The sequence below is a fragment of the Amia ocellicauda genome, chromosome 7 (genome assembly GCF_036373705.1).
Source record: "Amia ocellicauda isolate fAmiCal2 chromosome 7, fAmiCal2.hap1, whole genome shotgun sequence".
Classification (NCBI taxonomy): Eukaryota; Metazoa; Chordata; class Actinopteri; order Amiiformes; family Amiidae; genus Amia; species Amia ocellicauda.
This window is the reverse complement of record NC_089856.1, coordinates 31,811,167-31,828,684: the sequence shown is the minus strand read 5'-3', so window position 1 is coordinate 31,828,684 and position 17,518 is coordinate 31,811,167. Positions and strand designations below refer to the sequence as shown.

Genomic DNA, 17,518 nt, shown 5'->3' with positions numbered 1-17,518 from the left:
AGTATCACTGCCAGCACTGCTTGGATCCTAACGCACTGCATCCAAAGAGCAGATGAGGCTACTCAGCAATGAAGCGAGCAGCTCATTGAATTAATCTTTTCAACTGCAGCCGAGTATCCTTCCCGATTCCATAACAAAGACATACCGACACACAGAATTTTTAAGCACAAAATGTCCTGGGCACAGCTCTCATCATACCTCCTGTGCATTGTGGGGTTTAAGGGAGAGAACACGTACAAGTTCGGTTCAGTGGAACATGTCCACAAAACTGTTGACAGCATTGCTTACAGGATATGGAAAGCAATCTGATGGAAATACCAGCACAAATGGAAGCAGAGCACTAGAAGGGTCTGTAGAAACAGATAGCACTTTAATGAGTGAGGTGAGCACTCGAGGAAAACATGACTGACAGGGCCTGCTCCAGGGGGCTCTGGAAAGATCTGAGCGCCCAGTGCATACAGCAATGGTAAGAAATGGACTTTACATTTCAATCGCCCTCGCTTTTTTAAGGAAATTACATTTTTATTACTATGCATTTAGATTTTCTTAAATACAATCACATTTAATAAATACACCACCTTTGATGGGAAACATCATGCAAGGCCTGAACTCAGATAAAACAAAGGATTTTCTGCAACAAGAAAACAAAAAACAAAATAAACAAAAAAACATTTTTATGTTGAACAAAGCACTCAGAATACTTTATGGAGAATCATATTCTACGATTAACGACCAAGGTATATTTGTATTACAGACAATATGTACTTTTCTTTGAGCTGAACAACAATGATAAAATTCAGAATATGCCAACCGCTGCATGGTTTTACCCTTTTGGACCAACTGAGTAAAACCTTCAGCAAAGACCTATAAGAAATAACCTGGCACTCATGAGATACAGAGAAAACCCACTCTCTAGTCTCAGTTTCGAGTACCTCAGATAAACAAATCTATAACGTTCTCACAGAAGAAGCTTGGAAGTGCATTGTGCATCCGAGTGTGTGATGGGCAGGCAGTCGTAAAAGTACAGAGTTCCTGAAGTGGAAAGTGAGCAAAGCGAGTATTTCTTTGCATTGGGATGCCTTGAGAGCAGTGTCGTTGCCAAGCAAAGACAGGAACATGAAGCAAATGGTTCACATTCTTCCAAAATGTTCACCTTATAAACTGCATTCTCGAGAGAGTTGTCCTACTCTAAAAAATTAAATGCTTCCTGTCCCTCCTGTGTTTATGGACTGCCGGTGTGCAGAGGCCTATAAAACCAGGCGTCGAATGGAAACCAAAGCTGTATCCAAGCTGGCTGTGACAGGAAGGATATAGTGTTTTTTTCTGATTATTGTTTTTTTTGTATTTAATATGCGTAGGGTTGAATGTCAGGGGGAAACAAACACAAGCGACAATCGTGACAGAGAAACCGAACACCCCACTGCTTATCACGGCCATACTCATTTCACTGAGCAAACAAAAGGTGTGGACGTCTGAGGTCCACAGCAATTCAGTCCCCCTGGACAAATCATAGGTGTTACACACGCAGACCGGCACTCGCACATCAATCCCGCTGAAAGAGCAAAGAGTATTCCTTCCATCATGTGTATTTTTGTTTAGTTTTTCCTCATTATTCACCTTTTCAAGACCCAGTGCTGACTCAAATGACATACTATACCTCATAAGTGCTCTAAAGACTGTTACAAAGCAGTCCCTTTCATTTGTGTGAAGAAGTGAGCTTTAAACCAGCGAGCCATTCAAGATTCGTCTCGAGAGACTGTCTCTGAACTCTTTTAATACACAACAAAAGGGGTATTTACATGCATCTATATATTGGGGAAATCTGGCCGGGCACTTCTCTGTGGCCTAAATGTAAAATGCCTTCCAACTGGAGGCGAACAAGAAAACAGTTCTGTAAAGCCCATCACCCTCTTTTCATCTGATGGAGCACAGCATAAAGTCAGATTGACAGCATCTGACTGCAGGCCATGATTCTGTCGATCGTTCCTGAACATCTAGGATACTACTAAACAGAAGGTGGTATAAATCTGAACGTCTGTCTGTTAACACTCACTTCCTGCATCCCAAGATCCACATTGCATTAGTTCGATGACCAGTGCGCTGAATCAGCAACAGATGTGGAATGGTGTAAGGGCTTAATAAATAGCAGGCCTGCCATAAGGGAAAAAAAGTTTTTCCCTCCGTACAAAATTCCTATTTATTAGAAACAGGGGAAAACTGGCCATAACCAAGGAAGTATTTTTTTTTCCTTCTTTTTTATATATGCAGGACATGCCTGCTGTCTGGTGGATGTTGTTAACTGTTTTTTATAAACCAGACAAAATCAGACATCTGGACTGAATTGGTGTGCCGTATCGATCTGTGCTTTTCTACAGAGGAAATGTAAATTGGAGCATAAAAGGAAGCACCTTACACTCATCTCTGGGTGCTCAATAGGCTTCATTTCACTTTAGATTTTACCAAGAATTTTAAAATGGGGTAAATTGCTTGTTCTTAAATTGTGCCAAGCTAATTAGGCCATAAAAATTAAAATCTATGAGAAAAAGGAATAGATGGGCAGTAATTTACAAGACAGGGTGAGGACATGTTTGTTTTCTTTGATCAGTGCATATTCTGTGTGATCCACAGTCTGTACCCAAGGTCTCTGTAAAAGAAAGAGAGAAAAATATGAATTAAGACTTTTTTTTTTTTTGCCTGACAAGTTCACCTTCAACAGCCTGTCCCTATTTTCTTTAACATTTCATAACTTATGAGGCACACAGACATCAATGTTACATTATATTTCAAACAGATTTTTAACCTCAAGCAACTTTGACAGCATGTTGAACCAAAATGAATGGAAAATGTAGGGAGGTACAGTATAATGTGTTCAGTAGCTTCAAGGTATGGGCAACAGGCTTGGCCAAATACAATAACTAGGTATAGAAACCTAGTCAAGTATAACAAAGCAGTCAGGGGTCAGATGTACTATAGAAAAACATGCAACAGACTTTCTCTGCAGCAAAACTTAGTAAAAAATGAACAATGTGCTGATGTTTGATGGTCACAGAAAAATGCCTGTAATTTATGTTAAAGACAAAGCTACAAATGTACATAAAACATACATTGATTTCATTAGATACTTATGTTACCATTTCCTTTTTGACTATAATTCCAATAAGTGATTGATCACAGTCCAAAAGTAGAAAAATAGTGAATACCTAATTAAATGATTGATTTCACAGACTTGATCTTACGCAAAATAACATGAGATTGGTTAAGTGTTAAACAGTGTTAGAACAAATCAGTATTTATTAATGTATTTTTTCAGTTCCAAAACTTAGGTATGTAACTGCTGAAGTGCTATAGTAGTGTAGGTTTTATTACTGATCAATATTTTCCATACAATGACTTTGGAATCTCTTCCAATTAAACCACAAGAAAATGTAAGCTACGGTTCTCCTCAAATGATTAAATTACATTCAAAACACATCTTTCATGCTAAATCTCAGCAAGGCCCATAGGTGTAAATTAAAGTACAGTACCTGCTTCTACTTCTCCTGGTGAAGGGCTTCAATGAAGGCTTCAAGTTTTTCCTGGATTTCTCTGACTTTTTCTACAAACACAGAGAAGGGACATTGGATTAGTTTGGACACTTAAGCAGTAAAACCCCTTTCTGAGATAGAATAACCACAATGACACACTGTAAACCTTAAAAATAATGACAGGAAAACAGATGAGGAAAAGAAAACACCTTATGTTAGGAGGTTTTAATGAAAGGATTTTGGAAGCGATCTGGAGCCCGCTAGTCCAAAACACTTCAGGAGAGACATCGCTGTCTCCTGCCAATGCCCAGGCATGACATCATAGTTGGCCATAACATAGTCAGCGTCTAAATGCAACTCTCGTGACATAGCTCTTCAAGCCAATGCAGAAAACAAATATCGAGTTCTCACCAATTTTTCATGCTAAAATGACATGCTGTCTACTTCTATTATCTCCTTCTTCTACCTTCAATCAGGTACACAGCACGAAGCAGATGGCACTCTCGTCCTGACAATTTAAAAAACTATAAAGGTGCACTTTGATGCTGTAAGCAGATATAATAATGAATGAATGGTGTAAATTTCCACTTAGCCTGACAGCACAGTAAAACGTAACCTCAATGCCACATCAAAGGCCGTCCTTGACAGCGCTTTTATTCTGGACTGCAGTCATTGAATGTATATCAAATGTATGTGCGAGAGAGAGAGGGAGTCCATTCTGCATGAGAAGCAAATAGATAAATTACCCGAGGTTCACTTAATGATGAATGTTGCATTTTCACTAGATCCATGACAAAAGCTAGAAATGACACCCCTCGTTTGGTACGTGGTTAAATCACCTTCAGTTCAGAGGTCCTTTTCAGAACAGTGCTCCCCGTCTGCTTGGACTTTGTGGAGAAATCCTTCCATATTACTAGTATGTTTCCTCCCCCTCAACACTGTAAAACTATCTGACTAATTGCATGCATGATAAACTACTGCAAACCAGTTTTAAGAGAGCAGATCCACAGATCTTCAATAGCTTTTCCTCTGACTAGGAACTACGATTCTGTGGTACTCTTTGAGCTGGCATTTTAAAGAATAACAAAATAAACCCCTTGTTTCAAATCTGGATTTTGTGACTTCAGATTGTCAAAACCTAATTTTGATCATTATGTGATATACTTTAACACATACATGATAGAATGCAAAAACAAAAGCATATTACTAATGAAGACATTAAGAATCCATACAGACTTATTCAAACTGCACGATTGAGCTATACACAGCTAGGCAGATGTTAATACAGGCAAAGATCCAAGGTCCCCCAATTTAAGTTAGGAATTCCAAAACACACAGCTAAAGTCGGTATGAACAGTTCACAAACAATACATTTCTGCTGTTAAAAAGAATCCCTCGAAGGAAAGAGAGGGGAGCTGTGACAACATGTTCCTTCTCTGCGCTTGGCGGATGCTTAAAGAATTTCTGATTCCTTTGATACTCTGTTAACATATCAGGAAACAAAAGGAGCTGGGGAAAGATTACAGCACCTAATAAAGGAATTAGCGAGGGACGCGACTCTTTGACATTGCAGGTGCAGAGGTGAAACCCAATATAGCCTTGCAAACAAAGTGGAATGAGAGGTATCACAGAGAAGTTTGGATTAAAAAAAAAAAAAGCCTGATAATTCCTTATGGGGGAAAGGGTTTAGTTGGTATTGTTGGGTTTATTAAAGGGCTAGTAGAAGTCACAGGATTAATACCTCTCCAGAATCCCAAGTAAGATATTTTCATTATGTTACATTTTGCATTGTGCCATCGTTCCAGTTGAAAGAAATACAATATAATAGTATTGGAAGGCCTGAGCACCTGAGTATTACCCATATAAATTAACTGAATTGAAACAGTGCTTATTAAGGCTTACTCACAAAGATGCTTTGAAAACTGGGTGGGGGTAAACATTTAATTAACTGTAGATCTTTTTGGCTAAGGATAATCTCACCTACTGAGCAATGCAGAACAACATAAAAAACACATTGTTCATCTTCTCAAATAACCTTGGGCAACTGGTCATGGAATATGAGGATGCTGCAAATTTGAGTGGGTTTCCAAGCCAAATTACATTTTTTAGGACATACAAGTCTTTGCTCGGACTTTAAACTGCTGTGCGCATTTATGAACACCAAATTCCTTTTTATGTGCATTATTTTCCGTCACGTTTCAATACCAATTTAGACTGGATTCCAAGGCACTGTATTAATACATACACTACCAGCAGACCATATATATATATATATATATATCCGTTCTTGTAATGTACAATATCAATCAGAACAACTTGTTTACATTACTGCCTGAGAAACAACAGCTTCAACTGAAAACTGAACTGTCTGGTACAAGTGCTCTCTGCCGTTAAGGAAAAGTGATTTATACCGGAGGGCATAAATCATATTTTGACAGATTCGGAGAAGGAAGGAGTTAACTAGGGCAGCTCCCTTGGCCATAAACTGCACACAGGTCTCCCGGGCTGACAGTACCTATGGAAGCCTGTTTAGTCATAAATCTGCACACAGACGCCTTTTCAAAGCCATGACATACAACTGCTCCTGTCCTCTGATCACCTTACAGAGAAACTGTCCAACATTTGATACTCTCATTGGTCACTTTTAGACAAATGTAAGTGTCTGTTTGTAAAGAAGCACAGTTAAATGCATAGATTTGTTCTTCCCTTTCTGAAATGTCTACTTTCTGAACATCTACTTGTGACTAATTCAATACTGTGGTCAGTCTGATGTGCTGTAGAAAAGGACTTCCCTGGTGGTTGATAATGTCATATTAGGACTTTGCCTGTAAATGTTGTCTTCCCAGCACGTCAGCTGCAATAGGATTAAATAGTTTATCTTCTATTTTAAAAGTGAAAGGCAGACTCAGACACAGCTTTAGGAAGTAAAAACCTTGAGTTAGCAGTTTAAAAACACAGTGTTACAAGGTTGAAATCCAATATCAATAGACCACCTGTTTTTTTAGTGAAGAAGGAATGAATAATACTCCTTACTGAAGGCAACTGTCAGTTTGTATTAAAGTTTAATTTTAAATGTAAAAAAACAAACAAAAAAAACAGTGTAACAGATCACTGGTGACTTATCTAATACTCAAGATACATTATGACCTCCCCCTGCATCTTATCATGCTGTTATTGGTGGTAAAGATAACTGTGATGAAACCAAGAGGTTTTGTTTTGTGATTGATCAGAGTGGAAGGAAGATGCATCTGAAGTTTTGAAGCTTTGGTCTACTGACAGAGGAGGAATGATCCCCGACTGTTTGTGAGCAATGGGAGAATACCTTTAGCGAATGGACATGAATAATGGTAAAAGAAAAAGTTATTGTTGAGTAAAAGGCAAAACATCTCCACAAGACATTACAGTATATATTTTTGACAAAGATATTTTATCTTGAAGAAACATTTATGTTAATAAACGAGAGGGATATGTGGACAGTTCCTCAATAAAAAGGTTTTAACATTAAAGCAATAGAAGGCTAACAGGTTACCATGTGCTTTTAATCATCTAAGGATACTGTGTGAAAAAAGGATAATTATTGTTCTCTACCATCTGTTTTTGTACGGGAGGAATGCAAGAAAATGGGAAAGAAAAGAGTGAAACAAACCTTTCTTTATAAGCATGGAGGGATGCTACTCAAATGCACAGAATCTCTTTTCCCCATACCTCCAGAGAGCAGGATCTAAACTCCATTTAGTCCGTGTTTACCTAAAAGATGAGCCGCTAGACGCATCAATTCATGAGCCCCTTTATCTGGTCATGAATATTCCCATAATCCCCTGGCCTCTATCCCAGAAGCCCTTTTCACGGGCACTGCACGGGACTTTTTCCCCCCATTCAGGGTCCTCCTCCGAATCCCCCCCCATTCAGGTCCCTCTCCCCTGATCTCCACATGAAATGATATCTCTTTCACTCCCACTTTCTGGGCTCTAAGCTCCCATATGCCCAGTGCGGCAGAAGCTGGTAAAGCCCATAATTGACCTGTAATTAGAGTCTGAAACACTGTGGCTGAAGAGAACACCCAGCCGACAAAAGGGTGGGCTGTGGCATTAAGGGAAAGTTCAGAGCTTGTGTTCTCGTGAACCAAAGAGCGCAGGGGGGGAAAAAAAAAAAAAAAAAAAAAAAAAACTTTAATCCATTTAATACAGAATGGCCTGCAATATATTTTATGAAAAGAAAGCAGCTGTTAAAATTAAAGCGATATTAAAAAGTGGTAACAAGCTCACCTATGAGATTTCAACAGCACATATTTAGGAAATGACTGGCCATATTTTTCATATGAAGTTTGAGAAAGCTTTTCAAAAAGGCTGAAAAGCTGGGAGGGGGTAGGGGAAGAGAACGTTTATGAACTTTCACAAGACAATCGCCGTTTTTGTGTAAGTGACCGGCAAGCTTGAGGTAAAGCATTCATTGTTGACTTATTGTGGAGGGAAAGGTAGATGCTTGTGCTGTTCTAATCCAATGAGCAGAAATGCCCATGGTGCTCCTGAATGTGTTTGAAACCAATGCGCTGATGTGCTGTGCATTAAACTAGGCCTGAGAGATGAACGGAAAGGTGCAACATAAAACAGGATGTCAACAACAACACCCAGACAGTAAAATGGGACGGTAAAAGACCACAAATCACCATGCAGACTTATCTTTAAAACAGATGCTGTCTAAGACAATGCTTCAAGGAGGCATGTCTTGATAGGTCTCGAGAAAGGGTACCAAGAAGTCACAGTCATCAATTAGTGTCTGTGTTTGGAGTTTCTGCTGACCACTGTGCTTGTCACAGCTTTCAGTAGTGTGAGTTCAGCTATGAGGTTTGTTTGTCTTAAAGGTAGACCTGCGAAGGTCTTCAAGAATAGTAAAATATACACTTGTTTCACTACTTGAGTATACAAATGTGTATTTTAGGTATCTTGAGAGAACAAGTAATCAAAATTAACTGGAAAATACAGCAATTTAACAAAATATATAGGCTAGTACTTTTTCTGTAATTATAAAAAAGTATCATGTCATTACTTTCTGAAGATATTATAAACACGGTAGAAACACGGCTTTCAAGTGACCGTGTTTTCTTCAAATCACGTGATGACAAACTTGTCATTGAATTCTCAAGTGTCTTGTATTAACATGAAATAAAAACGTAAATGCATCTCTATACAGCGTCTAAACTGCATGACTTTGGAAGGAAGGTAAGCATGAAAATAAAATGAGTGTATTTTTCTAGGAATATAACAAAACATCTGACTAATCTTCTGGTGAATGTTTCAGATTGTTGGTAGGAAGATGGAATATTTTCTGTTTATTCACACCTTTCTGGCAAGGTAAAGGGACTTCCAACTCACTTCTGTGGTCACTGCAGTGCCCTGGTAAGCACACAGTCTTACAATTAACCACATTTAGCAAACCCTCCCGCGTATACCTTACACCACAGTCCTGCACACGCATTGTACACACACTATAGACACTGTGGTGTTGTGCAGAGGTCCAGGTGTATGCAGACCACCCGCCGACAGACGCCCAGTCAGTTAAATTCCCCTCTGTTTAGTCGTCTTGTGTAAATCTGAACTCCTTCCAATAAGTATTTAATTACAGAGTAAAGATGGGTTGACTCCATCTCTCTCTATAAGGGCAAGTCCCAGCCTGGCAGTGTTACTCAGTTTACAGTGCAGTGTGAGGACAATGCCGGCCTTCCATGGGTGATGGAGGGATGTGTGTGTCCCTGACACCGCTTAGGCTAGCATGCTGTGGCATGAAGCCTAATTGCTGGATGACATTCTTGCAGACCTCCAGTCATGACCCCGCACCATCTCAGCAGATACTGACAGTGAGTGTTAAAGAAAGCCCACTTTTGGTATTAACAGTGTCTGCTTCAACAAACAAATCCTTTTTAAATTATTATTACGAGCAAACACAATAAAAAAAAAAAAAAAACAGCAGTCTCTTTAAAAAAAAAAAAAAAAAAACTGATTTAGTATCTTTTAAAAAAAATATTCTTCGATGTTATAAAAAAATAGTTTTGAGACTTAAAATTCTATAGGTCAATGCTGTGGATTTATCTAGCTATATTTACATGACAAAAACAAACCTGCAGATACATATTTCACAGGCAGTAAACTGCAGGCCTTTAAACATTGTCACCTTTTCTTCCACCATCTCATACAGTCAGGTTTAAGGGGGATGGTTTTGTAAAACGCTTAAAATATAGATCTATGGCTTGTCATAATAAAATAAAAAATAAAAAAAACGAGAATTTCCAATACTCAGGGTTATATCCTGTCTCGGAAGGCAGTGATCTGATAGCTTTACATTACAATGTATTTGGACATGACTGCTCTCTGGATCTAACCCATATGCTCCCCACTGACCTTTAGATTGATCCCTGAGGAGAGGTATGATTTTTCTAACGTTGTATTTTAACCAAAATAAATGCTGTTCCCAATCAGAGGAGACATCTAGAGAATCCTATGAGAAAATAATGATAAATAAATTGTGCCCCAGCACTTTTTTTTCTTTTTAAGATTTACTATCTCCAATACAGCAGGGTCAAGTCTAGATCGCAAAAGACAGCAGAAGGAAGTGGCTGCTATGTTTCTTCAGAGCTGTGTCTTAGTCACAAAGCTTTATTTCCCAGTGTATGCCGCTCACAGGAACAACAAGAAGTTTGGGCTTTTTTTTCCCCCCTCTTTTCTTTTTTTCCCTCTTACTTCTTTAACAGAAAGGAAAACCACCCAATGTGCTGCCCCTTCAAGAGGCAGTGCATCATTCATGACCAGCGATGACAGATTTATATGAGCAGGACCTCCCCCTGTTTCTTTAAGGACCAGAAACAGATGGGGAGTGAATGGACAGTCGGTGGGTCAAGAAAACACCAGGGATGTGTCTGTTTGAGTCTGCCAGTGTGTTTCCCAGCCTGTGAAAGGGGGTCAACCGCATGGCTGGGAGCTGGAAAGGGCCTGTCTTCCAGCTGTTACAAAGACGGAAGCCGTTTCCTATTCCGCTGTCAGAGTGCTATAAACATCTATTTGTCAAAAGCCAGCTCTGAAATGTGCTTTTAACATCAAGGTAGCCGTGCTGCCGAGATCTGTTCTAGCGCTACAGTCAACTCGCATGTCTAGGGTTGTGCGTGTGGAGGGAGCGTGTAAGAGGGTGGGAATATAAAAAAAAAAAAAGCAAGGGCCGAAGCCAACCGCAGATAAAAGAGGGACTATGTGCGTGCCAAAGGTAAGTTTTGATAGAACATCATGTACTGTTTATGTGCAAATCCAGGGGGCACATGCTCAAAACTGATAATTTGCCAGTTTATTAAAAACAGAGCTCAGATGTGGCTTACAGAGTTTAGTTTAGTGAAGTACGATACTCATGAATAGCATTTAAGGAGTAGTAAATTAATATGCACAAATACATACACAGTTTACAAAACATTAGGAAAAATGTCCTGATATTAAGCTGCACCCCCTTTTACCCTCAGAACAGCCTAAATTCGTCAGGGACTCTACAAGGTGTTGAAAGTGTTCCACAGGGATGCTGGCCCATGTTGACTGCAATGCTTCCCACAGTTGGGTCAAGTTGGCTGGTAGTGGTCTCTACTCCGAACAGCTTGTTCCATCTCATCCCATAGATGCTCAATTGGATTAGGATCTAGTGACTGGGCAGGCCACTGTCATGTTTGTGGAACCATTTCTGGTCAATCCTTGCCTTGTGGCATGGTGCATTATCCTGCTGAAAACATCCATTAGCAGATGGATAGCAGGAGCCGGGATTCATCAGACCAGGCAATGTTTTTCCAATCCTCCAGTGTCCAGTTTTCATTCCGTAGCCCACAGCCATACACCATGTGTCAAGGTATGACAAGTTGTGCATTCTTTTATGGGTCTTTCGGCACCAATGTTGTACTGGACTGTTAATTGACAAACTATAGCCAGTCTGTTGCTCTGCACAATTCTTGTCAGCCTCTTTCATCAATGACACATCAATGTGCTTTGGGTGGTGGACTGTCCTTGATACATATGGGAAACTTGACACACATAAACCAGTGCGCTTGGCACCTACTACCATACCCAGTTCAAAGGCACAATCTTTTGTCTTCAACATTTAGCATCTGAATGGAAAACATACACAATTCATGTCTCAATTGTGGCCAAGGCTTTAAAATACTTCTTTAACCAGTCTCCTCCCCCTCATCTACACTGATTTAAGTGAATTTAACAAGTTACGTCAATAAGGGATCAAAGTTTTCACCTGTTCATGGAAGGAGCGAGTGTACCTAACGTTTTGTACACTCAGCGTATACATGATGAAAGGATAATTAATGATTTTACTTTGTGAAATTAAACAAAAGGAAAGTGCAAAGACATAGCAAATATATGTTCAGATATGCAATAGTTCAATATTTTTTAAGTATAAGAAGGAACCTTGAAAAGAAGAAGGCAATGAAGCATCAGGAAGTTCAGAAGGATGATTAATTGGTTGAAGGCGAAACGCAGAGTTACAGCTCATTAATCTTTGGAGGAAGCCTGCTGGTTTTCAAAACTTTATGAAGAGCACATTATATGGCCCTGGTGTTCTGGCTATGGCATGTTTGGATGATGAGTTTGACAGCAATTTTCTATTCTTACTGCATTTTTGTCTTCATTTACTATGGAAGAGTGTACATGTGATGCACTTAAAATAATGTCAGTCAGTCACTATAACAAATGCTGCAATACTGAAATAAAATTCAACTGGAAATTGTACGAGCTTTTATGAATGGAAATATACTTAACATTTTCCAAATATTATTTTACTATGGATACATACATTTAAGCATATTTATTTATTTCACTAACCATATCCTTATTTTTAAATATACTTGGATATATGTTGCTTCATGTGTTGATGTTGGCAACACATTTAAATTAAAGAAACAGAGCTCCATTATAAGTATTGTATTGTAACAGGCCACAAAACAAACAAACAAACAAACCAGAAAAAAAAAAAAAAAAAAAAAAAAAAAAACACTGACCAGAGGCTATATATTTTATACAGAGGATGGACTCCCATGATTATACCCATAATGCCCTAAAACCTGTGGAGCATACAGAAACTGAATAGAAGAAAGAGTAAAGGAAGGACCAACACAAGCTGATGTGATCATATGTATAGTTTAAGCAATTTTATGCCGCCCGCTCTCTTCTCACAAGAAAGATCTTGAGCTGACCGCTTCTCAAGGGATGACTAGATACCATCAATGACTTACAGTATTAAAAACATTCAAAAGAGTTGTAAAAGTAGCACTTATCATTAACTAAGATTAATCTTTTTAGAGCATTCCCTAAAAACTGATAAAAGGACAAAGACGACACAAGACAGTAGGTGAGAGCATTCCAAAGTGCAGGCCCAGACAATGAGCGCACTATTATATACCTTTCAGGCCTCCTCACATAGCGCAGACTGGTAATAAGTCACTCATCTCTTAACGGTGTTTGTGAAAGAGAAGCCATGAAAGAAGGCTGCTTTTTATCAAATCTGTGTACATCGCGTATTCAAACTGAGACGGCTGACACGGGGTGTCAGAGTGAACAAAGTGATCTCCATATAAAAGCCTGTTGTAAAGAGATGCTTGTTTTCCTTCTAAGCAGACAAAATTGCGGAGACACAAATGCCTTATTAATGCTGTTACAATTCCACTTGCAGGACTAAGTTGCTAAGTTGTGTCTGCTAGGGATGCATTTCTCCCTTCAGTGAAAACTATACTGTAGAGTATGTGTGAGTATTAGGTCTCTCTCAGAGCACGGCCATTGGATGAGCAGATGTATATCGCTGTGCGCAGAGCAGCAGGGGACTCCTGCACAGGTCTGTGAGAACACGATGAGTTTATCTTTAGGACTTCAGCAGGCAGGAAAACAGACCATGAGTTTAATGGCTGTAGGATCTAATAAGTTGGCTAATATAATTGTGCAATTGTGTGAGTTGAGGTGTATGCAAAAAGTAGCTTGACGCTTTTCAAGAAACTATTTGATCCATAAATAAAAAATCTGTAAATCAGAAGAACATATGGGTGTTGACTAGTACAAAACTTAAGAAAGATGGCATAGTGTAGTTTTGAAAGCTGAAAGAAATTGCACTGAGAGACAAACATGCCTATAGACACATGCTGTCTAGGCAGAAGATAGGAGGGAAGTACCCTAACTGCCTATAATATATGTACATATATGAATGTATAGGCCTATATGTAAATAAATGTTTGGGATATACCAGGCTCCTGCAATGCCACATGTAAAACACTGGGAAACCTGACTTCCAAGAGCAGTCTGCCAGAATCAGGAGGCCACCTAGAGATTAATAGGCAGTATAGAGCTTTCAGTCTCATAACGATTTATCACTAGGCTGCGGAGTTGAATTCTGAGGACGCAGGCAGGCTTTGAGGAATCCATTTTTGTACCGTCTCTGGTGTTTTGCGGCTGATAATCAATAACCACGCTTCCAAGCGTGCCTCCCTCTGTGGGGATTTCGCACAGACATAAACTGTTGACTGTCTCGAGGAATTTCAGCACTGAGGGGCGTTAAAAGCTACGAGTACCTTGACAGAAACCAGCACCTCCCCGCCCCTGATATCTATATTATTAGAGTGCGGCTGTTGAGAGAGGTTGTTAAGGCGTCAGGCTGAAGAAACTCTCCTTGTAAACAGTTTACACAATTTAAGGAAGGCACAGCTCGTGAACCTTTTCTGTTCAGACACTAAGAAAAGGCAAGGCACTGATATTTACTTCAGCGTAAACTTGTTTTACTTTCACTCATGTTCCAGAACAAAGTTTCCATGGGAATGGCAAGGTTCATGTTTCTTTTACAGTTTGTCTCGTATGGTCAGTGCTGAAGGAAGAAAGAATCTGGACTGTGCTCTTTTTATCACTTCCACACCCCATAAACAAGAACTGTTCTAAGCAAATGTCCCATAAAAACTACTTATCACAATGAGTTTACTCATTAAAAGGCAAAGGAACCCAAAAAAATTGTTTCCCTATTATTTGTGAATTATTGAGGTGAGGGCTGAAACTGACCATAACCAGGCACAGGTTTAGCAGCCACTCCTTAAAATACCACTTGCTTTTCACTCTGCATTCAGAGGAAATTACTATGTTAATGTAAAGTGGGCTTTCCAAGGAATACAAAATCAAATAAGTTTGTTTATTTAGCAAGCAATTGTCTCTGAGTCAAAGGTGAGGAGACCAGTTATCCAAATTAAAATACTACTGTACATGCAATGGAGCTCTAAGGGAAACTGAAAATACTATTTCCTACAGGACAGATTTTATAATAAAGGAAAAGATTAAAAATTCCTCATAAAAAAAGGCAGAACACACCTCAGTATCCAAACCTCCATTTATAAAGCTGCCTTGTGTGCAATTCAGCTGGGTAAGTGCCCTGACACAGCCAACCACAAGGGCTGTTTGATTGAAAACTTTAAGGCACAATTTACAACAACCCAGAGAAGAAAACAGGAAAAGTGCATTAATCCCTGCTGTGTCACCTAGCCTCTGTCAGTTGAGCTTCTTAACCAAATGAAAAAATGCTCGCCTGATATACTTGTAGTTGTTTATCAAAACCCTGGCAACGTTATAGAGGGATTTTCTTTGCCAAACAGTTGCTGGGGCACTTAATCAGGGCCTTGCAAACACCCTCCACCCCAGTGTCTCTGGTGCAGTAATTCTCTAGCAAATCACAAAACTTCACCATGTACATACCCAGCTGAATCTGAACACAGAGCATACACACAACATGACACAACGACTGTCCTAAATCTCCAACCCTTGCAAAGCAAAACCTACACTTCTACAAGGATGGGAATACTCTAGCTTCAAAAGACACGTAGCCAGAGGGGGCGAATTTTTGTCTTTGTCCTGTGAAGTGCCTGGTATTCCCAGCTCTCGGTGGGCCATCCAGTGTTAAGCCCTGACTCAGTTACTGACACCTGCACAGGTGGATACGCCCTCGGCCTGGGCTCTTCACAGACTGACCTCAGGTCACCCCTCTGCTGCCTTATAGGCAAAAAGCAACAAACTCATTAAAACTCTTTGCTGTCCAGTTCTCTGTTACCCCCAGTGTGCCGCTGGGCTTATAGGTCTATATTCTTATTTCTGCCTTTCTTTCCTCACTCCACATACACACAATAAATCCCAGCCAGAACATGTAAAGGCAATACTGTGAGAAAATTTCAATAGCCATGGAGTTAAGTCCCCCCTTTCTCCAAACGAGTGGAATCCTGTTTGGTCTTGCATTGTGGGCAAAAGAGTGCACAGTGGTGGTGTCAGCTCCCAACAGCTCTCATCAGTGCAGTCGCTACTTTCTGATGATGCACGATGCAAGTGCCATTAGCAAGCTTTGGAAATAAATTGACTGCTTTATCATATGTATCCACTATGGTTCAAGGTCCATGCTTTATGAAGAAACATGACAATAGGGTGGTGTCCCATTTATGACACCTTACGTGGAAATTTATCTGTTCTGAAGTGTAAGAAAACTAAATAAAGGCAGGGAGGGATTCAAGCAGCCTCTAGAAATAGAAAGAAAACAACAGAAGGAAGAAACATTTTGTAAGTGCTAAATCAGATCTACCTTTCAAACACAGGCACCATCAAATTACATGATTAGGCTAAATGTTCTAACTGAATGGAAAATAATTAATCAATTATGTTAAAAAGCTTTGCGAAATATAGTGACTAGCAGTTAGGATGGTTATCATAATTAAATGCATAACAGGTTTTGGTGCAAATACATTTTAAAAATCAATGCATCTAGACCCATCTCCTGCTTATCTATCAATTTAAGTATCACCCCATCTATGTGCTTGTACACTGAGGAAGAGAACAAGCTCAGACATGCACAGTAATGCGTTTGGCAGCCCTGGAAACTCACTCGCCCTCCCTCTGAGAAAACAGCCACCTGCCGCCTGGGTGATGTGACGGCATCACGCAGAATGAAACGGTAAACAGATGCAGGAGGGCTGGCGTGCTGCTGCAGACACTCTCTAATCCCCACATCAAAGCCCCCGTGAGCCGGGAACACATTGCCACCTTGTGCAGGAAGGCTGCAAGGCCAGGCAGGCCCAGGAATTCCTCTGCTTTGAAGAAGACTTGAGGAAATGTTTTTGCTTGTTGGTTTTTTTCTAAGCTTTGTTTTTAGTTTTTTTTGGGGGGAGAGAGTAATATTATGAAAAAAAAAAGGAGGAAGTTAAGTAAGCTTTTCAAACATCAGTTGACAGTTGATATGCCTTTATTTACTTTGGCAGCGTCTAAGGTGCTAAAAAGCCCGTTTGATTGGAGGAAGGACATTCAGTCCCCTATTATATCAGGCTGTATTTCCCCAAGGAAAAGAGTGGACTACCACACACTGTATGCACACAATGTTTGAACAGATAAAACAGTTTCTTCCCAGACAATTTAAAGGACAGTATAGAATAAACACTACCATTGATAAAGGTAAATGCTTCAAACAAAACATGGTATCTGTTTTAACATTAAATAGCCAAATCTGACAAATTAAAGGCATGATCTATGATGTATGGAGCATTATAAACAAAAGTAGGCCTACTTTTTGAAACAGACCAAGCGTTAACAATAGAATCCTGGAATTGCCATTTTTCTCCCCCTTTTCCACTTTAAAAATATAATCAATTCATTCAGTCAAGTGATTCTGATGCCGAGTGTCTTCAGAGCTGAACTAATTCAGGTAAAGCGTGCATTCTATATACGAGAATGAAAATACTAAGCCAATTGTTTGTAATTCAGGTTATGTTTTTTTTTTCATGCTTTTTTATTGTAAAGTCTGTTCTTTGTTTTGTTGTAAAAATAAACGGGGGGGGAAAAAAAGCAACTTGAATTTCAGTGCGATAATATACGATTCATACTAATGGGATTTATGTTCAACTTTTGTTTACTTATGGATTAAATTATTATTTTTGTGGTCTGTGAAGCCCTGTGACTGGGTCA

The 17,518-nt window shown here is 39.5% G+C and overlaps 1 protein-coding gene across 4 annotated transcripts in view; it reads right to left on the bottom strand.

Annotated features, from left to right (window-relative positions):
* Nucleotides 1-349: 349 nt before the first annotated feature.
* The window catches only part of opa1 (OPA1 mitochondrial dynamin like GTPase), a 45,806-nt gene continuing 28,637 nt past the window's right edge, over nt 350-17,518 (bottom strand). For all 4 annotated transcript variants that reach the window (XM_066709201.1, XM_066709203.1, XM_066709202.1 and 1 more), the window contains 2 exons: nt 3,525-3,595; nt 350-2,644 (listed from right to left, as the gene is read on the bottom strand). In XM_066709201.1, the coding sequence (XP_066565298.1) occupies nt 3,531-3,595 (65 nt within the window). In that variant the 3' untranslated portion in view covers nt 350-2,644; nt 3,525-3,530. The remainder of the gene's footprint in view (nt 2,645-3,524; nt 3,596-17,518) is intronic.